The sequence below is a fragment of the Salmo salar genome, chromosome 27 (assembly GCF_965601325.2).
Source record: "Salmo salar chromosome 27, fSalSal1, whole genome shotgun sequence".
Lineage (NCBI taxonomy): Eukaryota > Metazoa > Chordata > Actinopteri > Salmoniformes > Salmonidae > Salmo > Salmo salar.
The window spans coordinates 20009121-20035358 of NC_138317.1; the positions used below are offsets into that span (position 1 = coordinate 20009121).

Below are 26238 nucleotides of genomic sequence, written 5' to 3' on the forward strand. Positions count from 1 at the left end.
CTGTTCCAACATGAAGGACTAGGAGGTGTAGCAACAGTAGCTTAGCACACTAGTAATGACGTTGATGAGCAGGAATCCCTATTTACCAAAGGTCCCTTTGGACCACTAAAGCCTGGTAATCCTGGGTTCCCAGGGTCTCCCTTGGCTCCAGCCGGACCCTGTAATACACACAGAAACACAGGGACTTATGATTTTCACATGGCGTAGTCATTTGTCACATGCACCGAACAGTGAAATGCATACTTACAAGCCCTTAACTAAGACTGCAGTTTTAAGAAAAATACACCAAAAAACAAACAAAGAGCAGCAGTAAAATAACAATAGCGAGGCTATATACAGGGGGTACCGGTACAGAGTCAATGTGTGGGGGCAACGGTTAGTCGAGGTAATTGAGGTAATATGTATATGTAGGTAGAGTTATTAAAGTGACTATGCATAGATAATAACAGAGAGTAGCAGCAGCGTGAAAGAGGGGGGGGGGGGGCACTGCAAATAGTCTGGGTAGCCATTTGATTAGATGTTCAGGAGTCTTATGGCTTGGGGCTGGAAGCTGTTTAGACGTCTCTTGGACCTAGACTTGGCACTCCGGTACCGCATGCAGTGAGGTAGCAGACAGAACAGTCTATGACTAGGGTGGCTGGAGTCTTTGACAATTTTTAGGGCCTTCCTCTGATGTCGCCTGGTATAGAGGTCCTGGATGGCAGGAAGCTTGGCCCAGTGATGTACTGGGCCGTACGCACTACCCTCTGTAGTGCCTTGCGGTCGGAGGCCGAGCAGTTGCTTTACCAGGCAGTGATGCAACCCGTCAGGATGCTCTCGATGGTGCAGCTGTAGAACCTTTTGAGGATCTGAGGACCCATGCCAAATCTTGAAGCTCTCAACCTGCTCCACTATATTCCCATCAATGAGAATGGGTGCGTACTCAGTCCTCCTTATCCTATAGTCCACAATCATCTCCTTTGTCTTGATCACGTTGAGGGAGAGGTTGTTGTCCTTGCACCACACGGTCAGGTCTCTGACCTCCTCCCTATAGGCTGCCTGTCACGTCCTGACCAGTAAAAGGGGTTATTTGTCATTGTAGTTTGGTCAGGGCGTGGCAGGGGGTGTTTGTTTTGTGTGTTTCTGTGTTTTTGGGTTTAGGTTCTATGTTATCTATTTCTATGTTTATATCTAGTTTTCTATTTCTATGTTGGGGTTTTGGCAATGACCTCCAATTAGAGGCAGCTGGTTGTCGTTGTCTCTAATTGGAGGCCATATTTAGTTGTGTTTGTTTCACTTGTATTTTGTGGGTGGTTGTTTTCCTGTATAGCCTGTGTTGCCTTACGGAACTGTTTTGTTTATTTTGTTCAAGTGTTATCTTTAAATAAATTAAGAAGATGAGCACTTTACCCGCTGCACCTTGGTCCAATCCTTACGACGACTCTGACACTGTCTCATCGTTGACGGTGATCAGGCCTACAATTGTGTCATTGGCAAACTTAATGATGGTGTTGGAGTTGTGCCTGGCCGTACAGTCATGAGTGTACAGGTGGGGACTGAGCATGCACCCCTGAGGGGCCCCTGTGTTGAGGATCAGCGTGGTGGATGTGTTGTTATCAACCTTTACCACCTGAGGGCAGCCCGTCAGGAAGTCCAGGATCCAGTTGCAGAGGGAGATGTTTAGTCCCAGGGACCTTAGCTTAGTGATGAGCTCTGAAGGCACTATGGTGTTGAACGCTGAGCTGTAGTCAACGAATAGCATTCTAACTTAGGTGTTCCTTTTGTCCAGGGGGAAAAGGGCAGTGTGGAGTGCAATAGAGATTGCATCATCTGTGGATCTGTTACGGTGGTATGCAAATTGGAATGGGGCTAGGGTTTCTGGGATAATGGTGTTGATGTGAACCAGACATGAGTACCACGGGTCGGTAGTCATTTAGGCAGGTTACCTAAGTGTTCTTGGGCACAGGGACAATGGTGGTCTGCTTGAAACATGTTTGTATTTCAGAATCAGACAGAGAGAGGTTGAACATGTCAGTGAAGACACTTGCCAGTTGGTCAGCGCGTGCTCAGAGTACACGTCCTGGTAATAATTCTGGCCCTGCGGCCTTGTGAATGTTTCCTGTTTGCTTATGGCTGTATACAGCTCATTGAGTGTGGTCTTAGTGCCAGCATCGGTTTGTGGTGGTAAATAGACAGCTACAGAGAATATAGATGAAAACTCTCTTTGTAGATAGTGTCGTCTACAGCTTATCATGAGGTACTTTACCTCAGGCGAACAAAACCTCAAGACTTCCTTAGATATCATGCACCAGCTGTTGTTTACAAATATACTAGGACGCCACTCCTTGTCTTACCAGAGGCTGCTGTTCTATCCTGCCGGTACAGTGTATAACCCGCCAGCTGTATGTTATTCATGTCGTCGTTCAGCCACGACTCTGTGAAACATAAGATATCACAGTTTTTAATGTCCCATTGGTAGGGTATATGCGCTTTTAGTTCGTCCATTTTATTATCCAGCGATTTTACATTGGCCAATAATACCGATGGCAAAGGCAGATTAGCCACTCATCGCCTGATCCTCACAAGGCACCCCGATCTCCTTCTGTGAAATCCTCTGTCTCTTTCTCCTGTGAATGATGGGGATGAGGGCCTGTTTGGGTGTCTGGAGTAAATCCCTCTCGTCCGACTCATTAAAGAAAAATTCTTCGTCCAATTCAAGATGAGTAATCGTTGTTCTGATGTCCAGAATCTCTTTTTGGTCATAAGAGACAGTAGCAGCAACATTATGTACAAAATAAGTTACAAACAATGTGAAAAAAAATAAATAAAATAGCACGGTTGGTTAAGATCCCATAAAACGGCAGCCATCCTTTCCGGCGCCATTATCTCACAGGCAGCACTACTCGTTATAAGGGACTGGGTGAGATTAACCTAACGTTTAGCTATCTGACGTTCTTATGAACGTTGCTATTGTTGGAGGTAAATCTCCTAAAAGATCTTGCGGTGGAAGACTAAACAGCTGCAAGTGATTCATATTCATATTTACAAGGGCTTGGTGGGGCTTGATCTAACGACCAGATACATAGTAGAGGGAAGCTGCTGTGTTCGCGAAATGCAAACAGCATTTCACTGCATGTGCATGTTTCTGTTTTCACAGAAGCAATGTATGCAATGTTAAGAGCAGTTACTGCTGTATATAAATAATCACTCACAGGAGTACCAGGGGCTCCTGGCTTTCCTGAAGGTCCTGGTTCACCAGGTTTACCCTTGAGAGAGGTTGAGAGGTAGAGATGGAAGGAGGGAGGGAGAAAGAGAGAGGGAGAGAGAGCGAGAGGGGTAGAGAGGGAGAGGGAGAGAGAGCGAGAGAGGTAGAGAGGGAGAGGTAGAGAGGGAGAGAGAGAGCGAGAGAGAGAGAGAGAGAGAGAGAGAGAGAGAGAGAGAGAGAAATACAGACAGACATTTGTGTCACTTTCTATCAACCAGGTTGTCATCGTGCTAAGTCTGGTGTACTAAGTGTCAGCAGATAAAGGCTTGTCTACTGCAGTATAAAGGTGACTTACATTCTCCCCTCTCCGGCCAGCAAGGCCCTCTGGTCCAAGTGGTCCAATATTACCCTTCAAAAACAAACACAACGCATATATTAGTGAGACATTCCCTGTATGTTGATAATTACAGAGTTATGATTGGCTAAATTGGTGTTCTTACTCACGTCTTGGCCAGGTTTACCCTCTGGTCCACTACGGCCTTCCTTTCCATCTTCACCCTGATTGGTTAAGGACAGAAATATATTAATCAATGCAATCAATCAATTCACGGTAGGCCTCTCTTTTCCTAATTTTGTTCTATAGAAAATATTTTGATTATAGCTATAGAAAGGGGCTTCAATGGTAAAATCTATGGGGATTAGAGTAAAACTCCAACGCCTTGACCTTGATGGCTTGAATCTACGAGTCTTGGGTCAAGGCGAGACACTCTTATACAGTACATCCAATGTGTTCTTTAAAATCCATAGGTTGACGTGGAGGTAGAGAGGAGTCAATCCAACATAATCCTCTGTCTTAAGAGAGGTGTTCTGGTGATGCACTTGGGCACTTGGTCCATCTCGGTCAGAGAAAAGGCTGGAGGGGATGTGAGCCTGGCACTGTGTTTCAGTGCCTCAGTGGTGTCTGTAATGAGGCATGCCATTGGTCACACTATAAAGGTCACACTATACTGAGACATGCTATTGGTCACACTGCTGTGGCAGATATCGTATCCCAGAGCTGAGAGCTGAGTGAGATTTAATGAGAGTAGGCATGTGTCACAATTTTGAGAGTGAGATGATTTAATCTTGACAGACCAGGGAAGACATAAGCCCACGTTCATATTCAACACTTTATGGCCTAGTCATCTAATGTGTTGACTATTGTGACATGGGAGTCAATGGACTGACCTTTGACCCTGGTGGTCCAGGCTCTCCTCTGTGACCCTTGAAGCCCTGCATGGAGATAATCATTAACATAAATACACCAATATTACTAGTGAAATTATATTTTCATTAACCACACAGTTAAATAATCATCCCCACAGTTTTAGTTACTCACAGGCATTCCCCTGAGTCCTTGTTGTCCTGGTGGTCCTGGCTCTCCTTGTTTACCCTGAGATCACACCACATGGTCAGATTACACACACCAAGGGAATGATGTGCAGGTAAATATGCAGGGGACACATATTGTGCCTTGTATAACCAGAGACCATTATGACTGATTATGTACAGAATGTATCCATGGAAATGAAGCCCAATTAGATATACAGTACATGCAGAATATGTTGGGAATAATATTTTGGCCAAATCATGTGTACTCACAGATTCTCCTTGTTCTCCTTGGCGGCCATCTTTGCCAATTTTTCCCATTTGACCCTGTGGAACATTCAGCTTTTAGAATTTAGACTTAATTTTCAAACTGTTATTTACAGTCCACTTCATAAGTTCCACGTATGTTATCATGGTTAGCTTGAGATAGAGGTTGTACTAGTATTGTTACTATCAATAATATTTTGTCTTCAACAGGTACTTTCTACTCCTTCACAAAACTTTATCAACAGCGTTTCTCACCATTAAGCCTGGTAGACCTGGTGGCCCCTGGATTCCCTTCATCCCCTCCTTTCCCTACAGGGTGAAAACAGACACAAGATAGTTCCACAGATTCAACCATGATAAATCAACAACAACACTACGATGATTAATGACCGCTGCCAAAACAACACTCAGCCCAGTTGACCTATATGGCCAGCCAGTGGGACGAGGCCAATATAAAACTGATGACATGTAGTGCAATATGTGGTCTGAAAATGAAACACATTGACAGCATCCTGACTTTTTCTCCAGGGGCTCCTGGGGGACCGATGGGGCCGGGTTGACCGTTGTTACCCTACAGAGAGACGAAGAGGGAAGAGTCAGAAAGAACATTCATCCTACTGCAATGACCATCGGAGTTGGCAATACAGCACACAGGGATATGAGACTAGGCTACTAAATAGCAAAGATGATGGCCTATGGTAGGCACTGGTAGTACCACCAGGCAGGTACAGGTACTCACAGGATTCCCCATGATGCCAGCAGCACCGGGGTGGCCGGGGGGTCCGGTGTGGCCTATTTCACCTTTGTCTCCAGGCCCTCCTTGGGGTCCTCTATCACCTTTCACACCCTGTAGGACAAACAGTAAATAAATAATGCATATCACCTCTGGCCACTGTGTTCTATGGCAATGGACATAACAGACACAAACTGGATGTTTTCAGGTCTTCAACTCAAAAATGTATATTCTATGGAGGTAAAAGTGTGCTGGTGATAATCGGGTGTGGTTGAGGAGGACTTGCCTTTTCTCCATTAGCTCCTGGGGGTCCAGTGGGTCCAGCCTGGCCTGCCTGGCCCTGCAAGGATAATGACACAGACACCATCAGTTTCTGGCTAGCTAAAGGCTATCTCTATACATCTCTCTTTCAGGTCTGTCTGTTTTTGTCTCTCCTCCCTCTCTCTCCCTCTCCAAAAAGACCATCAGCAGCCCTGTCTCCAGGTCCTGATCATTCACTATACCCCCCAGAGGACAGGAAGCCTAACGATGCTGAGAGAGCCAGCCTGATACCTTCCCACCACTTCAGTCAAACACAGTGTGATGAATGCAGGAGACTCCTCGGAGGAGACTTCTCCTAGGCCACTGTCTGAGGCATGCTATTATGAAGTTAATAAATCTTCTTCAGGCTAGGGTCTTTTTTCTCTTCTTCCTGTCTGACTGACATGCCCAAAGTAAACTGCCTGTTACTCAGGCCCTGAAGCCAGGATATGCATATAATTGGTACCACTGGAAAGAAGACACTCTGAAGTTTGTGGAAATGTTTAAATAATGTAGGAGACTATAACACAATAGATATGGTAGGAGAAAATCCAAAGAAGAACCAACCCGGAAATACTTTTTTTGAGAGGCTATGCTCTTCCATTAGAACATATAGGGAAAAAGTTAAATCCAGCTCCCAGATTGCAATTCCTATGGCTTCCACTAGATATCAACAGTCTTTGTTCAAGGTTTCAGGCTTGTTTCTTCCAAAACAAGGAAGAATTCTGAGTTTTGACACAGGAACACAGAGTTGGAAATCAGTCTGTGAGCGCACGATGAAGAGGACGCGCACCTGTTAATATCACTTTTCTATTGAACATACTTCTTTCCGTATAAAATATTATAGTTTAATTACATTTTAGGGTACCTGAGGATTAAATATAAATGTATTTTGACTAGTTTTAACAAAGCTTAGCGGTAGCTTTATGGATTCCTTTCTCTGCCTGTTGAACGAGTGAATTACTCAAATCGATGGCACCAACTAAACTGACTTTTTGGGACATGAAGAAGGATTTTATCTAACAAAACGACACTACATGTTGTAGCTGGGACCCTTTGAATTGAAAATCAGAGGAAGATTTTCAAAAAGTAAGTGCACATTTAATCGCTATTTGTGAATTTATGAAACCTGTGCTGGTTGAAAAATATTTTGATGTGGGGCGCCGTCCTCAAACAATGGCATGGCATGCTTTCGCTGTAAAGCCTATTGTAAATCGGACAATGCAGTTAGATTAACAAGAATTTAAGCTGGCGGGACGCCTAGCCGTAACTTCTCTTTGTAGTGTTTAGAGTATGAAGAAGTGCTGTGGAGAGGATCATATTATTCCTATTAATGATTCAGGATGTGACTTTATCATACAACAGATGGAATAGCATGGTGCTCTGACTTTGTCCTTACTTGGTACCCATCCTGTCCATTCGTCCCTGGGGGTCCAGCTTGTCCCTTGTCCCCTGGTGTCCCTGGCAGACCAGGCTGTCCCGGGGCTCCGGCTGGGCAGTCTGAACACACATCCTGAAGGGCAAGGAGAAACACCGAGTGATGAAAGAATCCTTCTGTCTCAGAATACACTGTATCACCAAAGATGGAGGAAACAGTACTATAGTAATAGCGCTCTCCTCCTTACCTTCAGATTCAAATCCGACAAGTCTGCTGCTGCTCCCTGAAACAGATGGTTTATATTAGTTTGATCCATTATTATATAAAGGTTGATTGGACTGATTTTCACATTATTTGTTTGAGTACATCCCCATAGGTGTTCCATCATGTCAGTGCAGTGGTAACGAAGGTACAGTATAGTGAAGGTACAGTATAGTGAAGGTACAGTATAGTGAAGGTACAGTTTTTGGTCTCAGTTTGTAGTGTTGGGACGTTTCCAAACCCCATTTACTGTACTGGTCAACTTACTGGCTCTCCTGGGGATCCCTTCTCTCCTGGTCTTCCTGGTAAACCATTGTGTCCTGCAGGTCCCTGTGCACCAGCGACGCCTGACAGACCTCTCATGCCCTGAACCAGGAAACAAACAGCAGTCAGTTGAACTTTTCTTTGAACATTACTCAGTTCATGTTTTCACATTGACTTTGTCACTCTAAGACTGAGCATAACTATGACAAAAATGTTTTTACCGGTGGTCCAACTGCACCATTTGGCCCTGAAGGTCCCTGTAAAAGATAAAGATGTTCTCAGTGTTCAAAATATGCTGCAAAATTGAATGTGTGTGTGTGTGGCGTGGTTATGTGTGTGTAGTGGTTGTCTTTACCGGGGGTCCAACTTTGCCTTCTCCTGGAGGACCCCTGTTCCCTGGAACCCCCTGAAGTCCCTGGGATCCGGGTTGGCCCTGGAACACACAGACACAACCTTGGTTACCATCCAATAAGACACCAACAGAACCTTGGTCACCATCCAACCAGGGGACACTGTGTCCTCTTAATGCAATCGCCAATACTCTCTGATGACATTACTGTACTATCGTAATGTTTGGCTCAGAGAGTTCCGCTGTGCTGAGCAGAGTGGTTGTTGATCTTTGCAGGTCTTGGCTGCTCAGGCAAGATACATCACATTTGTGTGTATTTCTAACAACAGAGAATCCAATGTGAAGTTTTAGTATTCAGTGTGGTGGTTGTAAAGGTGACTATGGAGGATGGTTTAAAAACTACAGAGATGGAATCAACAGAATGTACATGCAAGGCCTCTACCTTGCACTATCCTCAATTAATTACTCTCTCTATCCCCCCCCCCCCACTAATCGGCTCCCAAAAAAGCTGTTGTTAAATCAGTGTGTCAGTCACGGTATGGTGGTCAAAGAAAATTGCTTTTGTCCAACCAAAATGGATTGTTTTCTTCCTAAGCTAGAGAAAAATAAAAACGTTTTGTTACCAGAATCACCCCTGGCTTCAAGGCACTAATGTTTCTCTCTACCCTTCCCTCCCTTCCACCCCAACCCAACTTTAAAATGACATTACCTTCTGGCCGGGCGGTCCTTCAATTCCCTGCTGTCCAGGATCACCCTGTAATATAATATCACACATAACACTATTATGAGCCCACTGGCTGGTGAAATCAAACACTTGGCATTTAAAGTCTTATAGCATAAAATACATGGTCCTACAGTTCCCTGGACTAGGGTAATAGAAACCAATGTAACACATAGGAGAATAATCACTATGTATTTGTGCAAATAGTGTACTGTACTGGTGTATGCATGAGGGTTATGTGTTATGTGTTATAGAGCAGCAGCTGGCAGTAGTAAAATGGACACACACACACACAGCACATGTCCTGCTGGGTTCATTCATTAGTTTAATGTGATAAAGCGGGAAATTGTGTATGTTCTGTTTGTTTGCTTTCTCAGCATTATCACCATATGTTTGTGGTGTAGAAAATGAGTAAAAAGGTTCTAGGTCAAAACGTTGGCATAACTGTATAATGCGGGTTGTACTGCACTAACATAACCAGTCATACTGTAGTATGGTTGTATTTAAATGCATGTTGATTTATGTACATGTGCAGCCAATACCCGTACAGGATGTGAATGGCTTTTCAATTGAAACCCCAGAGCCTGAGCTCTTCATTTCCTGATTGGATAAGTGCCAACAAACTCTGGTTCATACTTCTTAGAGTCTGGATAACAAGTTAGATGTGTGTTAATTCTGTAGTCAGGACTTTTTCCTGACTATGCCACAAGACCATGCAAAAAGACCATGCAAAACTCTTGACCTTGGTTATAGTGGTCACGCAGACAGGAGAAACTCGAGGTTTGAACCCAACAATGAGGTTTGAACGTAACAATGAGGTTTGAAGGTAACAATGAGGTTTGAACGTAAAAATGAGGTTTGAACGTAAAAATGAGGTTTGAACGTAACAATGAGGCTTGAATGTAACAATGAGGTTTGAACGTAACAATGAGGTTTGAACGTAACAATGAAGTTTGAACGTAACAATGAGGTTTGAACGTAACAATGAGGTTTGAACGTCTTATACAGAGTGATGTTTCTGTGTCTTACGTTCTGTCCGTCTTTGCCCTTCCCTGGTAGGCCAGGGGGTCCTTGTATGCCTGCATCTCCAGGAGGGCCTGGGGCGCCACCACGACCCTCCTTCCCCATCTCTCCCTGGAGCACACCACATGATGAGCATAGCATAGTGTTGCATAGCATAGCTTAGTCATTCACACAGCACGAGTTACAATAGAAGGTCCCTAGAACACACGAGTTACGAGTTACAATATGATGTCCCTAGAACAACACATTTGAGATCACCTGTTTTTCCATATAGCAAAGCAGTGATACGGTTACTGACCCTCTCTCCTCTCTGTCCAGCTATTCCAGGTGGTCCAATGGTTCCAGGGATGCCCTGTGTCATAGACAGAGAGAGAAGTTCAGGGCACACATTAGGTTAAAGGTTATTTTAAGCATAAGGGATGTCCTCGACCACCAGCACACAAATTCCATATGTTTAAAATATTTTGGGGCTGTCATTTTCACAAAATGAACCTACCACATTGCCAGGCAGTCCACGGGTACCCTGTGTTCCCTGCAATCCTGGAGGACCCTGGAATAGAAACAAGGCTTCATTCACAACTGTCTATATGTAATATTATTATCAGACAAATATACAGCAGTAAGGATCCAGAACTTACAGGCTCTCCTTGTCTCCCAGTCTCTCCTTTAGGGCCAATGTCACCTTTAGGTCCCTGCATTGACAGGGATAACAAACAAGGTTATGAAGGAAGTGGAAATCATTCAGTATAATATGTCAAATTATGTTGAGGTTTGATTTCTATTTTCCAATGGAGGACACCTTATGTAGGTCCTTATATAATCCGCGATGAAATTTGACAATATAAAAACAATGATTGAGCTCATAGAGAATCAACTAAATGTATTGAAAATGTATTAATTTGTCTAAGTTTATCATTAGACATGAACAGAGTACATCAGCGATTCGTATTTCCTGCAACTTTCTGAAGACCAGAATGCCCTTGACTGTGTGCGTGCAGTGTCTACCACTTTTAATAAACTGGGTGGTTTGAGCCCACGGGTATGACAAAACGTTTAGTTTTACTGCTCTAATTTCGTTGGTAACCAGTTTTTAATAGCAATAAAGCTCCTCTGGGTTTGTGATATATGGCCAATATATATTTAATTTTAATTTTAAATTGAACCTTTATTTAACAAGGTAAGTCAGTTAAGAACAAATTCTTATTTACAATGACGGCCTACCCCAGACAAACCCGGACGACGCTGGGCCAATTGTGCGACGCCCTATGGGACTCCCAATCACAGCCGGATGTGATACTGCCTGTATATATACCGCGTTGCGTCATGCCTAAGAACAGCGCTTAGCCGTGGTATATTGGCCGTATACTACACCTCCTCTGGCCTTATTGCTTAAGTCTAGCCGTTAGCGATGATGCCAAGGAAAACCGTCTTCTCAATTAAAGGTTAACTACAAAGTAGGCTGTGCTTACCTGGCAAAATGCTATCATGATTATTTGCATCAATTCAGAGTATTTATTTTGCAAACTCTACCATCGCATGTGCGCTACAAAAACACAGCTAAACAACAGCCTCTTGCTAGGCGCGCACTTGAATTAAAGGGTCACTAAAATGTCTTAGAATTTTTCCCTGACCTCAATAATGATCTCCTGATGTGGTTTAAAAAGCAACTTAACATATTGGTTGCCACGTGTGTTTTTCTGTTGCTCATTACAAAAATTAGATTTCAGTCTTAGAGGAGTGTTTCCTGACCAATTAATGATGTTTGTCCCCTATGAGACACTGTAGATGCAGAAGTCTATTTCACTTCCTCAAAATCCCAAGAATGAATCTAAGATAACTCAATAAATATGTAATTGATTTTGAAGTTTTTGCCGAGGATGTTTTAGTTGCGCAATTTTACATCTAACTAAGGTGTTTAGTGCAGTATTTCTCAAGTAAAGAAATGGTGACGTGTTGCCTTATGTAAACAGTCGGAGCTGCTGGACAGGTCTGTCGCAATGTCTATGCTGTTCACCCCATGTTAATGTGAAAATGGACAGACCTTAATTTACCCTTTGTGACACATGGATGTTCCAAAATTAGTTTTAGACGAGACTGACTTTATGACCAAAATTATCCTATTTGCACTTTGTAGTCAATTTTGACGCTCAAATAACTTTTTCTGACTCCTATTGATGCCACATAGGCCGCTTCAAAGGGATTCAGTGCTTTTTAAAAGCAGTCCTTCTTTAAGAGTTGTACAAAATGGTATCAGGCCCCAAAAATATACAGATTTTATAGGGCCCTTATGTTATAGTCTCTACGTGGGTTGTGAATAGATGAGTGTCCAATTATAAATAACATTTGATTGACTGAAGTCCTTACCTGTGGTCCAGGCAGTCCCACAAAGCCTTGTTCACCAGGCACTCCTCTTGGACCCTTCAGACAACACGTTAGTTAGTAACATCCCCAGAATGATGTTCAACATCAAACAAATGATACCCTATTTTGCAATGCCATATGATTCCTTTCAAAGCAAACAGTGTCCATCCTAATGGTAGAGCACTGTAACTGCAACGGTGGTGTAAAGTACTTAAATAAAAATACTTTGAAGTACTACTTAAGTTGTTTTTGGGGGTATCTGTACATTACTATTAATATTTTTGACAACTTTAACTTCACCACATTCCTAATGAAAATATGTACTTTTTACTCCCATACATTTTCCCTGACACCAAAAAGTCCTCGTTACATTTTGAGTGCTCAGACAGGACAGCATTATGGTCCAATACACTCACCTATCAATATAACTCATTGTCATCTGATCTGCCTAAGATCTAGTGGACTCACTAAACACAAATACTGCCTTTGTAAATTATGTCTAAGTGTGGGAATTTGATGTATACAATATACTTTGACTTATGACAATTGAATACTTTTCCACCACTGTGCATAAGTACAATTTAAACTAGAACGTTTAGACTTTAACTCAGGTAGTATTTTACTGGGTGACTTTCACTTTTACTTGAGTCATTTCCCATTAAGGTATCTTTACTTTTACTCCAGTATGACAGTTAAGTACTTTTTCCACCACTGAACTGCAGCATAGTTGATGTCCATCTGACTCTACCAAATAAAGGAGACACTTTCATCGACTCGCATCTCTTTTGGCATCCAGTGGAGAGTTTGGAGCACTGCTGATTTTCCCCAAATGCAGCCTAATGTTACTCCATTGGTACTGTAGAAGGCTCCTTCTATTCTGAACTCACAATATCTCCTGGATTCCCCTGCTCTCCCTTTTCTCCTCTCTCTCCAGGTGTTCCCTGGGGAGAAAGAAACAGGATAAATGCATGTCCAGGCTGTGTAATATTTCTGTATAGTAATACCTGTTGTGTACAGTTTCTAGGACTGGCGACAATCAACTAAAGCCTACATAAAAAATGCCTAGACATTAGGCCTGGAGAAAATGTCTAACACAGAGCAGTTTCTAACCAGCAAGGTCACACCAGATCGACTTCAGTATTCATTGTTTCTCCTGGTCCTCAGGATGACGGGAAATGCCTTCAATAACATCCGCTAGGGGCTACGCATGAGCCAATTATGTCTAGTAGGCTCACAGCCTTAAACCACATGCTCCAGCTCTGAGGGTTGTGGGTTCAAATCCCAGTGCTGGGCACTTATTTTTTCTGTTTTAACCCTATCCCAAACCGGAATCAATGCCTAAACGTAACCCTATCCCCCCCGGACAAACGTTGAATACTGAAGTGAGACTGTGAGATCTTGTTGGTTTCTACAGTACTTACAGGCTCACCAGGCTCAGGGATAACATTGGCCACCTGAGATAAAAACAGAGAGACAAGTTAGCCAACAAGCATCCTCAAATTGCAATGCATTTTTCCAGGAAGTTTTTTGTTTGCTTAGTTGTACATGGATCCAAATGTTTTATTGTTTTGATATATGCATGACAAAAAGATGATTTAGTTCACAGACATGTCAATTTTCACAGTTCGAATTTACTACAATACATCTTGTCCTTCCCTGAGTTGTTTTACAGTGTATTAATGTCAGTGGAGGCTGCTGAGGGGAGGACGGCTCATAATAATGGCCGGAAACGGAGCAAATAGAATGGCATCAAACACCTGGAAACCATGTATTTGATACCATTCCATCAATTTTGCTCCAGCTATTACCATAAACCCGTCCTCCCCAATTAAGGTTCCACCAACCTCCTGTGGTTAATATGGTCATTTGCACCAATCAACATCCCTTTATTTTACTCACATTTCCTGGTATTCCTGGAGTTCCCTTGGGTCCTGTGTCACCCTGAGGCGACACACACACACACATAGTGTGTGAATGTTAATTAACTCATTACAACACACTAGTCCCCTGGTGGTCCTTAGTGAGACAAAGTGAAGAGGACAAACACACTCTCTGATACAAGCAGCAAACATCTTTCATGCAGCTAACATAGCTTTTATGCTAATAACCATGCTTATCCAATCGCTCGTCAAACAAAACACACAGTAACAAGAATCTTGTTCATTGTTACTGACTGTCTAGTAACAGCAAAGGTAAGAGACTGTGCGGCTTTTAGATGATGTTGTGACATACAGTAGCTAGCTGTTTACATGAGTCTTTGTGAATCAATGTCTCATATCTCTGTCTTACCTTGTCACCTTTGTCACCCTTTGGCCCGAGAGAGCCGTCTAGTCCCCGGTCACCCTAAAAAAGAAAACACAAGACACAAACAGGAGCAAGGTACACAAGGAGATTTAGATGCAAGCTGTCATTGGGCTGATGCACAATTCAGGAGTGTAGCTTTAATTATGCTTATGAGATCAAACTCACCTGTCCTCCTTTCTCTCCTTTTGGTCCAACAACACCTGGTTGTCCAGTTAAACCAACTTGTCCCTGTAAGACACACACACGCACACACACACACGCACACACGCACGCACACACGCACACACGCACACACACAGAAAGATGAAGAGCATGTGAGATGGGGAACTTTTAGTTGAGTATAATGATTTAAGGTCATAGCCAGGTATTAGTAACTCACCCCCTCTCCTCCAGGTCCTCTTGGTCCCGGTGGTCCTTCTTCACCCTATAGCCGTGACACATTCAGTCATCATGAGATCATAAGATTCCTCAGACCACGCTTGACATTTCTGTAACACTGTCTATTAACTACATCGGCATTCAAGTGGGGGGGCTGTAAGGAGCCATGCACAAGGAAAAATGATTGTCTATAAACGCAGAGGTATATCTCAGATGGTTTCTATCCAACAACTCCAGCTCCTATTTAATGATCCTTCCAGCTTAGGTGAAAGGGATACTTTAAAAGTCACCTTTATAGACTCCATATAAACTTTAGTCTGCTACATTACTTTTATGAAGTCCCATTGATATGGCCTGGATGTCCAGATAGAGGTTACATCTGAAATGGCACCATACTGTAATTCCTATGTAGTTCACTACTTTTGACCAGAGCTCTATGGAGTGCTCTATATGGGAAAAGGGGTGCCATTTTGGACAAAGAGTAGTATCACTGTACCTTAGGACCAGGTTTACCAGGGAAGCCATCCAATCCAGACTCTCCTCTAGGCCCCTATGGAGATGAATGAATAACACAGCTTGGTACATTTATGGTATTGTATCAGATATTATCCTAACTAACACATAATGTTATCACAATGCTGCAAATAGGTTGCTCATGGCATTACCATGTGACAACATTCTGAGAACCTAAACGTGTCGGTAAGGATACCATCCTCTATAACTTTGGAATGTTACATGTTATTAGATGTTTCCTTACTGTTTTGTGAGGAATAAAAACCAGAAACATACAGTTGGTTATGAAACATGAATCACTACTTCTACTAATACTACACAGACCTTGGCTCCGTCATTTCCTGGAAGTCCGTCCAGCCCATCGTTTCCAGGTAAACCCTTCCAACAATAAATATTGGGATAAGTCTGGGACATGAGTGCTTTGACAACTCAATGTTACTTAAGTAAATCATATTATGTAAATGTGGAAAAAATATACAGTTTACTTACTGCTTTGCCTGGCTCTCCTGGTTTCCCTGAAAATCCAATCTCGCCAGGTAGACCCTGAGCAAAGAAAATGGAACATATTGCATTTTCTATTATTTCCATTTCCTCTATGTGGGTTACATTTGCTTTGGATGAGCTTTTGGGATGACTGCTGACAGTAAACTGCTGAACAGCCTTCAATGGATTGTTGGTGCACCGAACTCACAGGAGGTCCAGTTTGTCCAGGGTTTCCTTGCCCTCCAGGAGGCCCCTGGGAACCCTATAAAGAGACACAGCATCATCAACAAAAATGGTCATCAACCTCAGTCCAACAGGCAAGACATACAGTACCAGTATCAGCCACTAGAGGGGGGAGTATTGTAATGTACAGTATTGTATTCTAGGTTGGCCTGATATTCTGTCAGCTGCGTGTCGTGGACATATAATGAGTAGGGCGATGAGTTATTCCTGGTAGGTACTGTAGTGGTGTAAAGTAACTAAGTAAAAATACTTTGAAGTACTACTTAAGTAATTTTTGGGGGTATCTGTACTTTACTATTTATATGTTTGACAACTTGTACTTTTACTTCACTACATTCCTAAAGAAAAGAATGTACTTTTTACTCCATACGTTTTCCCTGACACTCAAAGGTACTCGTTACATTTCAAATGCTTAGCAGGACAAGACCATTTTCCAATTCACACACTTATCAAGAGAACATCCCTGGTCATCCCTAATGCCTCTGATCTGGTGCTCACTAAACACAAATGCTTTGTCTGTAAATGATGTCTGTGTTAGTGTGCGCCCCTGGCTATCTGTAAAAAAACAGTAAAATAAATTGTGTCGTCTGGTTTGTTTAATATAAGGAATTTGAAATAATTTATAATTTTACTTTTGACAATTAACTATATTTTAGCAATGTCATTTACTTTTGATACTTAAGTATATTTATAACCAAATACTTTTAGACTTTTACTCAAGTAGTATTTTACTGTGAGACATTCACTTTTACTTGAGTCATTTTCTATTAAGGTATCTTTACTTTTACTCGAGTATGACAATTCGGTACTTTTTCCACCCCTGCTGGTAGGGTGGTCACATCGTCTAAAGAAATTCCAGGCCCTAAGGCGCTAATTATTGCTTTTAAGAGTGATATTGAATATTAATGAATTTATGCAATGTGGATGAGTTCTGAAGAGGCCGAGAATACAGTATTTTCCATCCAGTGGAAGTGTTTAGTGACGCTAGTACTGAGAGAGAAGTAGTGTCAGGTACGCAGTCCATGGTGAGAAGTTAACATCCAGAATGAAATGTCATTGAATGAGCCCAAGCAAGGTTTAAGAGCTGTGATAACTGACACATACTCCATTCATTGTGTCAAAAGAGTTCTTATGAAAGGTTGGTAATGACTCACATCAACACCATTATCCCAGTAACCCTAGACCCACTCCAATTTGCATACCGCTCAAACAGATCCACAGATGATGCAATCTCTATTGCACTCCACACTGCCCTTTCCCACCTGGACAAAAGGAACACCTATGTGAGAATGCTATTCATTGACTACAGCTCAGCGTTCAACAGCTGCAGCATCGAGAGCATCCTGACTGTTTGCATCACTGCCTGGTACGGCAATTGCTCGGCCTCCGACCGCAAGGCACTACAGAGGGTAGTGCGTACGGCCCAGTACATCACTGGAGCTAAGCTGCCTGCCATCCAGGACCTCTACACCAGGCAGTGTCAGAGGAAGTCCCTAAAAATTGTCAAAGACCGCAGCCACCACAGGCATAGACTGTTCTCTATACTACCGCATGGCAAGCGGTACCGGAGTGCCAAGTCTAGGACAAAAAGGCTTCTCAACACTTTTTACCCCCAAGCCATAGGACTCCTGGACAGGTAATCAAATGGCTATTTGCATTGTGTGCCCCCCAACCCCTCTTTTACGCTGCTGCTACTGTCTGTTTATCATATATGCACATTCACTTTAACTATACATTCATGCACATACTACCTCAATTGGCCCGACCAACCAGTGCCCCCGCACATTGGCTAACTGGGCTATCTGCATTGTGTCCCACCCACCAGAAAGTAGCAGTAGCGTAACGGGTGCCAACCCCTCTTTTACGCTACTGCTACTTTCTGTTTATCATATATGCATAGTCACTTTAACCATATCTACATACTATCTCAATCATCCTGACTAACCGGTGTCTGTATGTAGCCTCACTACTGTTATAGCCTCGCTAATGTATATAGCCTCGCTACTGTTATTTCTCACTGTCTTTTTACTGTTGTTTTTATTTCTTTACTTACCTATTGTTCACCTAATACCTTTTTTGCAATGTTGGTTAGAGCCTGTAAGTAAGCATTTCCCTGTAAGGTCTGTTGTATTCGGCGCACGTGACAAATAAACTTTGATTTGATTATGATGCAGTGAATCATACTGTTACACATAGCCCTCATGGTCCAACAGATGTTTTTGTCACGAAATGTATCTGTAAATGATCTGATACTGTAGGACACAATAAAGAGTGCCTGTAATGGATAGCACACAGAAATAAAATAGTATCTTACAGGTGGTCCGGGTAGCCCGTCAACACCAGGTAATCCACTTTCACCTTTCCTGCCCTGAAAAAGGAAGACACAAAACCAAATATCATACATCAAAAAACGTAACGTTGGAAGAAAATAAACCTGTGCTGGAAAACATGTTTATTCACTTAGTAAAATCAACCCTTTAAAACCTTTACTGCTTTGGCAACTCCTGTACTTGAATCCGACTCACTCTCATTGTATGCACTGTGATATACTGCCCTCTGCAGGATTCTTTAAGATACTGTGGTGGCTAATTTCTGCATTACCAAATGAAGAGAGTTACAAACTTCACACACTAAACTCCATCTTTAATAACAAGAGCTTTGCAAAAGACCTTTGACTTTCAATTATGCGCTATCTCTAATGAACCATTGAAAAGTGACAGCACAAAAGTACAAAGATCTTTTATAGCCAAGATACACCCCTCTCAACCTACATGACGAACCACAGATCTTAGAAACAGTTCACAAAGGGACTTTATAATTGAGAAAGGAGTATCCCTTAGCCAGATAGCATTTGCTATAAATTATCGCTCAGTTTGGTCCCTATGATGAGGTTCTAAACCCATTCCTGGTACGGTATAGCACAAAAACACTGTCTCAACCAATGTCATAAATCAATTCACAACTCTAGATACTCCCATCTCAAGTAAACCCCCTCTTGACTCCGCTACTGGACAAGCTCACTGAGGGGAGTGAGCCTCTAGGTCATACACTATCCCAGGATAAGTGCAACATCAGAGGGGACAAACAATGGTTCCAGACACTGCCATACACCTTCCCCCAATGCCAAAGGAGGGAGTGACTTGCACACAGACATTGTGGAGACAAGTAATTGGTTCCCCATTAATCACACCATCCCTTCAAATGGTTAAGAATTGGTAAAGACACATTCACATATGAAGACAATGTTCCATCCTGTCCTCTTCCCTTTCTGATATTCTGCATAGCCACAGGGACATGTAAAAGACAAGCCTGACCTCTCCCCTCTCTGGGCCCCAAGTGACTGAGCCCCAGCTAAGGGAAAAGTGCAACTGCCAACATTCATTATCCAAAGGGATACATTCTAATGACCAGTATCTCACATAAGCATATTGTGCAAATAAAACATCTTAATTATCTATGTTACCCAACTAATTCTGATTCATCCGCCACAATACTGCGTCACGTTTCACGTGAGACGGCCCTACTGCTGCGACTGATACTGTTAACGTAAAGTATGGGCCGGTGGACAATTCTTTGAGGCTTGTCAGGGAAACAGTTGACTGATGATGGCTGCGGTGTGGACTGTGATGCGTGTGAGGAGCCAGGGAAGGTCCACTACACGGCTGATCAACCATGTGACTGGCCCTGTCGGCCATGACAGCACCATTATCACAGCAGAAATCCCTCAGTGACTTCACATCCTCAATAAACACACACACACACACACACACACACACACACACACACACACACACACACACACACACACACACACACACACACACACACACACACACACACACACACACACACACACACACACACACACACCTCAAGCACCGTATGAAAGGTTCACTTAACACTACATCCCAGAAACTACTATATCCCTTGTCATTGAAATTATTAATGGCTCTGGGCCAGCCCCCATCCCACCAAAGTGAAGGTCTCAGCAACAGTAACAGCACACGGAGGTACAGTTAAGTGCTTCAAGCCACGACAGAACAACCCAAAAGGTCAAAGAGAAAACAGATCAAGCTGTAACTAACTGATGTGTTGCTCAGAACAGAACAGAACAGAGTGGACTAGGCCAGTGGATCCAGTCTGAATACCCCACAGTGAACAGGTTAGACTTAAAGCTCCAGTAGAGGTAGTAAGGAGGACAACGTAGATAGGTATCCTAGCAGTTAAGAGAGTTGGGTTAGTAACTAAAAGGTTGCTGGTTTGACTCCCCGAGCCGACTAGGTGAAAAATCGACCTATGTGTCATTGACAAAGGCACTTAGCACTAATTGCTTCTGTAAGTCTGTAAGGCTTTCTGTAAGGCTTCCGACTCTGTCAATCACCACATTCTTATCTGCAGACTCAACAGCCTTGGTTTCTCAAATGACTGCCTCGCCTGGTTCACCAACTACTTCTCAGACAGAGTTCAGTGTGTCAAATCGGAGGGCCTGTTGTCCGGACCTCTGGCAGTCTCTATGGGGGTGCCACAGGGTTCAAGTCCTCGGCCGACTCTTTTCTCTGTATATATCAATGATGACGCTCTTGCTGTTTTTTGGCTCTTTTGCACACAAGTATTTCTACTTGCACATCCTCATCTGCTCATCTATCACTCCAGTGTTAATTGCTAAACTATAATTACTTCGCCACTATTGGCCTTTTTATTGCCTTACCTCCTTAATTTATTTTGCACACACTGTATACAGATTTTTCTATTTGTGTTATTGATTGTACGTTTGTTTATCCCATGTGTATCTCTGTGTTGTTGTTTTTGTCGCACTTGTCACGAATCCCACCGAAGGTGGCTCCCCTGCCTGCTCGGGCAGCTCTCGGCGGTCGTCGTCGCCGGCCTACTAGCCGCCGCTGATCCCTTTTCGTTTGGTATGTCTTATTGTTTGCACCTGTTCCTTATTTGTGTCTCTTGATTTATGGTTATTTAAGCCTGTTTAGCCCGCCCAGGTTTGTGCGGGATTATTTTCGTCAGAGTGCTTTTTTTGTTGGATGTGCTAGCGATCTGCTTGTGTTGTTTTATATGCGTACTGTGGACCCGTTGTATTTGGGCACTTTGCTAATCACGCCGGTTGTGTTGGCGTCGACCGTTTTTTCGTATTTAGGGAATAAACACCTTTTTCCTTACCTCTGCTCTCTGCGCCTGACTCCTACCACCACTCCTAGCAATCGCTGACAGCACTGCTTTGCTTTATCTTGGCCAGGTCGCAGTTGTAAATGAGAACTTGTTCTCAACTGGCCTTCCTGGTTAAATAAAGGTGAAATAAATAAACTTGTGCGTCTGCTAAATAACAGAAAAAAATGAAATACTACGGAGGTAAAGTGATGCCTTTCTCCATAATAAATACAGTGTCATCACCACTTCCATATGATAAACCTGTCATATAATTTTCTAATTGTATAACCATCAAAGTCCTATGGCGAGGGTATTCCCAGTGACAGAGCTCCTTTTGTCATAGTTAGTACACAGTTGATGGAATGAGATGTTTTCTATCTAAATGTAAGGGGCTTAATACAGTTCCATTCCAGCCAGTAGGGGTACTCGGGTGAAGCCCGATAATAAATAAATAAATATAGTTTAAGTAAATTGGGGAGCAGAAGAAAAATGAATAAAAACTGGTGTAAACTGCTGTTACATGTGCTGACATGATTAAAGGTCTGGTAAACAGTAACTTTCACGTTGTAGTTTATATTATAAGCTCATAGAAAGGGTAACAACTCCAGCTGAGGTAACATCCTACTGCTCCCTCCAGGAGGTCTGGCTCAGTCAGATTACCCACCAAACCAAAATTGGTTCTGTGAACATTCCCAGAAACTTCATTAGGTTGCCCTAAAAGTTCTAATTCGCCTGATGTTGGAAGAACGTTCCCAGAACACATTTTGTTATTACATTACCTGGAAACCTAATAAGAACCTCAAAGGAATATTCTGTGGTTGTTACAGATGTTGTGCACAACATTTTAGTGAATGTTAGGAGAACATTCCAAGGATATTTCATTTAAAACACTTTCTGGAAAAACAGTATTACATTTTTTGGGGGATGTTATCATCGTAATGTTAGATAAAACCCTAACTAGAACTTAATAGGAACGTTAGCTAATGTCCTGGGATTGTTCCCAGCTTACTGGGTAGTGACTGCTATCAGAGCAAGGCTTCCTGTCTCCGTTACATCCTGCTGTTGTTTGGTGGTGTTCCTGGGGTAGAGCTGTTGACAGGTCTGAAGCGGTGGATCTACTACTCGTTGTAAGTCGTTCTGATAATAGTCTGCTAAATGACTAGAATGTAAATACAGAAGGGGAATGTGACTGTTGAAAGGTTTGAGATATTGAAGGTACAGGAGTATATACAGTGCAGTCGGAAAGTGTTCAGACCCCTTGACTTTTTCCACATTTTGTTACGTTACAGCCTTATTCTAAAATGGATTAAACAATGTTTTATCCCTCATCAATCAACACACAATACCCCATAATGACAAAGCAAAAGGTTTTTATAATGTTTGCAAACTTAAAAAAAATATATATAAAAAAATACTCTAGCGACCTGTGTTATGTGTTAGGCTATTAGTTGGTTGTGTTATACTTACCAGTACCCAGTGTTCGCGGGGTCCGACATGCCAATCAACCTGCTATCTGCCAATCACGTGATTGTCTGGAATGTTCTGATGCCGGGCATCCTGGTGTTTGGCGGAGTGGCGTGGAGGGGGGTTGGGCAGGGGGATGGAGCATTGGAAGTTAAGACCAGGTTTAGCCATTGTTCTTCCTCTTACGTCTGGGCTTCACAAGAGAAGGTCACGGTTGGCTTGTGGGGTATCTTTCATTTATTTGGCGTGGGCTACGGCCAAACAGTAGCCTGTGTAAAGTTGGGTTAATAAACCGTCAATTCGTAAACTCCATCCTCTGTCTGGACGATTGTTCCTTTATGATCTAGTCAGGTCATTACAATACCTTATTTACATAAGTAGTCAGACCCTTTCCTATGAGACTTGAAATTGAGATCACGTGCATCCTGTTTCCGTTGATCATCCTTCAGATGTTTCTACAACTTGATTGGAGTCCACCTGTGGTAAATTCAATTGATTGGACATGGTTTGGAAAGGCACACACCTGTCTATATAAGATCCCACAGTTGACAATGCATGTCAGAGCAAAAACCAAGCCATGAGGTCAAAGAAATTGTCAGTAGATCTCCGAGACAGGATTGTGTCGAGGCACAGATCTGGGGAAGGCTACCAAAAAAATGTCTGCAGCATTGAAGGTCCCCAAGAACACAGTGGCCTCCATCATTCTTAAATGGAAGAAGTTTGGAACCACCAAGACTCTTCCTAGAGCTGGCCAAGAACCTGATGGTCACTCTGACAGAGCTCCAGAGTTCCTCTATGGAGATGGGAGAACCTTCCAGAAGGACAACCATCTCTGCAACTGTCACGACTTCCGCCGAAGTCGGTCCCTCTCCTTGTTCGGGCGGTGTTCGGCGGTCGACGTCACCGGTCTTCTAGCCATCGCCGCTCCACCTTTAATTTTCCATTAGTTTTGTCTTGTTTTCCCACACACCTGGTTCACATTCCCTCATCAGACTAAATGTATATTACCCTCTGTTTCCCCCATGTCTGTGTGTGGAATTGTTCTTTGTGTAGGGTGTTACGCTACAGGCTGGCTAGCGCAAGGTTTGTTTCATACCTAGGTTTGTTTGTTTTGTTTAATCCGGTTCATGTTACCGTGGTTGTGCTTTGTGCTGCCTCGCCCGTGCCTTTGGGCCAGGGTGTATATTAAAGTTCTCCTGTTATCACCCATCTCTGCTCTCCTGCGCCTGACTTCCCGGCAACCAGTCACTCACCCCGTTACAGCAACACTCCACCAATCAGGCCTTTATGGTAGTGTGGCCACTCCTCAGTAAAAGGCACATGACAGCCATCTTGGAGTTTGCCAAAAGGCACCTAAAGACTCTCAGACCATGAAAAACAAGATTCTCTGGTCTGATGAAACCATGATTGAACTCTTTGGCCTGAATGCCACGCGTCACGTCTGGAGGAAATCTTGCACCATCCATACGGTGAAGAATGGTGGTGGCAACATGTTGTGGGGATGTTTTTCAGCAGCAGGGACTGGGAGACCAGTCAGGATCGAGGGAAAGATGAACGGAGCAAAGTACAAAGAGATCCTTGATGAAAACCTGCTCCAGAGTGCTCAGGACCTCAGACTGGGTCAAAGTTTCACCTTCCAACAGGACAACAACCCTAAGTATACAGCCAAGACAATGCAGGAGTGACTTCAGGACAAGTCTCTGAATGTCCTTGAGTGGCCCAGCCAGAGCCTGGACTTGAACCCGAACGAGCATCTCTGGAGAGACCTGAAAATAGCTGGGCAGCGAGAGAGGATCGGCGTAGAAGAATGGGAGAAACTCCCCAAATACAGGTGTGCCAAGCTAGTAGTGTCATACCCAAGAAGACTCAGGGCTGTAATCGCTGCACAAGGTGCTTCAACAAAGTACTGAGTAAAGGATCAGAAATACTTATGTAAATGTGATATTTTCGTTTTTTATTTGTAGTAAATCTACTAACATTTCTAAAAAACAGTCTTTCCTTTGTCGTTATGGTGTATTGTGTGTAAATTGATTCAATTTTAGAATATCGTTGTAACTGTCACACGCTGATCTGTTTCACCTGTCTTTGTGATTGTCTCCACCCTCCTCCAGGTATCGCCCATCTTCCCCATTATCCCCTGTGTATTTATAACTGTGTTCCCTGTTTGTCTGTTTCCAGTTGGTTTTGTTCCTCAAACCTACCAGTGTTTTTCCACTTGCTCCTGTCTTGTCTAAATTAATGTTTTCTGCCCTGAGCCTGCCTGTCGTCCTGTACCTTTGCCCCACTACTCTGGATTACCGGCCTCTGCCTGCCCTGAGCCTGTCTGCCATCCTGTACCTTTGCCTGCCTGTGTTCGAATTAATAAACTTTTGTTACTTCGACATTGTCTGCCCCTGGGTCTTACCTTCAAACGTGATAGTAACGTAACAGAATGTGGAAAAAGTCAAGGGGTCTGAATACTTTCCGAATGCACTGTAGGCAGTTCCACCACAACAGGAGGCAAGAGAGTAGCCAGCTGCTCATGAACCCATTAGATATATGCAGAGATATGTGCAAAAAAGACCAAATCGACAACGGCAATACAGAAAATGATGGTTTAATGTTATCATGGGGATTTGCTTGCCTAGAATATAACTTTATTTATTGTTAGGATATCAACATGGATGTTATGGTTCTTAAATCTTTTACACCATCCCTGTTTCCGTGATACAGTTGACTTCCTAAACTGTCCCTGTAGAAAACAAGGGGAGGAATCCAACAGCAGTCCAACAGCTCATCCCTGTTTCCATGAGACAGTTGACTTCCTAAACTGTCCCTATAGAAAACAGAGAGAGGAATCCAACAGCAGTCCAAAGGCTTTGTACTGCTGTAATACAGATGACTGTGTACCGTCAACATCCAGTCACTATGACTACAGTGCTTTGGTACCAAGAAAAAAAAATAAACCTTTGAGTGCCATACAGAAAAAGTTAACTGTGGTTTTGAGAGTATGGGAAGAAACCTACTGTTTGTGCCACTCCTAAACATCTTATGACTAAAGTACCAGTGAAGTCAAATTCAGGCCTACAATACTACTGTAATCAAAGGCATGTACTGTAAATCCTTTAACAAATATTAGACTCTTACCCTTTGGCCAAACTCTCCAGGTTCACCAGGTAAACCAAGTTGACCAGTTGCACCCTGGGGGGAAAAGCGCTTGTCATTTTTCTACTTCAGCTCAGACTGGTAAAACTACAGAGCTAGTGGGCCTTTTTGCATGTACCTGTTATCTATACAGAGACATGTAAAATGGTCAAATATGAAGATGGGGTCTACAGAGGAAGTAATAAATTGAGGTTCCTTACAGGGGGTCCTGGGGGACCATTAGGTCCTGGAGGGCCACGAGGTCCTGGCGGTCCCTGGAACATAGAACAGACAGAAAGACATAACAGAGTCAGAGTCCAGGAGAGACAGTCGTCACTTAGTAACAATATACTGTACGTCA

At 43.0% G+C, this 26238-nt stretch overlaps 1 protein-coding gene across 1 annotated transcript in view; it reads right to left on the reverse strand.

The window, feature by feature from the left end:
• The window catches only part of LOC106588620 (uncharacterized), a 77476-nt gene that overhangs the window by 4533 nt on the left and 46705 nt on the right, over positions 1-26238 (reverse strand). Inside the window, exons 22-56 of the mRNA XM_014177785.3 lie at positions 26099-26152; positions 25881-25934; positions 18445-18498; positions 16096-16149; positions 15894-15947; positions 15729-15782; positions 15388-15441; positions 14893-14937; positions 14679-14741; positions 14499-14552; positions 14109-14150; positions 13631-13663; positions 13097-13150; positions 12213-12266; positions 10487-10540; positions 10345-10398; positions 10147-10200; positions 9855-9959; positions 8814-8858; positions 8111-8188; positions 7977-8012; positions 7759-7857; positions 7478-7513; positions 7252-7365; positions 5839-5892; positions 5559-5666; positions 5337-5390; positions 5075-5128; positions 4826-4879; positions 4563-4616; positions 4412-4456; positions 3689-3742; positions 3540-3593; positions 3192-3245; positions 87-158 (exon numbers count right to left, since the gene is read on the reverse strand). Of these exons, the coding sequence (XP_014033260.1) occupies positions 87-158; positions 3192-3245; positions 3540-3593; positions 3689-3742; positions 4412-4456; positions 4563-4616; positions 4826-4879; positions 5075-5128; positions 5337-5390; positions 5559-5666; positions 5839-5892; positions 7252-7365; positions 7478-7513; positions 7759-7857; positions 7977-8012; positions 8111-8188; positions 8814-8858; positions 9855-9959; positions 10147-10200; positions 10345-10398; positions 10487-10540; positions 12213-12266; positions 13097-13150; positions 13631-13663; positions 14109-14150; positions 14499-14552; positions 14679-14741; positions 14893-14937; positions 15388-15441; positions 15729-15782; positions 15894-15947; positions 16096-16149; positions 18445-18498; positions 25881-25934; positions 26099-26152 (2055 nt within the window). The remainder of the gene's footprint in view (positions 1-86; positions 159-3191; positions 3246-3539; positions 3594-3688; positions 3743-4411; positions 4457-4562; positions 4617-4825; positions 4880-5074; positions 5129-5336; positions 5391-5558; positions 5667-5838; positions 5893-7251; positions 7366-7477; positions 7514-7758; positions 7858-7976; positions 8013-8110; positions 8189-8813; positions 8859-9854; positions 9960-10146; positions 10201-10344; positions 10399-10486; positions 10541-12212; positions 12267-13096; positions 13151-13630; positions 13664-14108; positions 14151-14498; positions 14553-14678; positions 14742-14892; positions 14938-15387; positions 15442-15728; positions 15783-15893; positions 15948-16095; positions 16150-18444; positions 18499-25880; positions 25935-26098; positions 26153-26238) is intronic.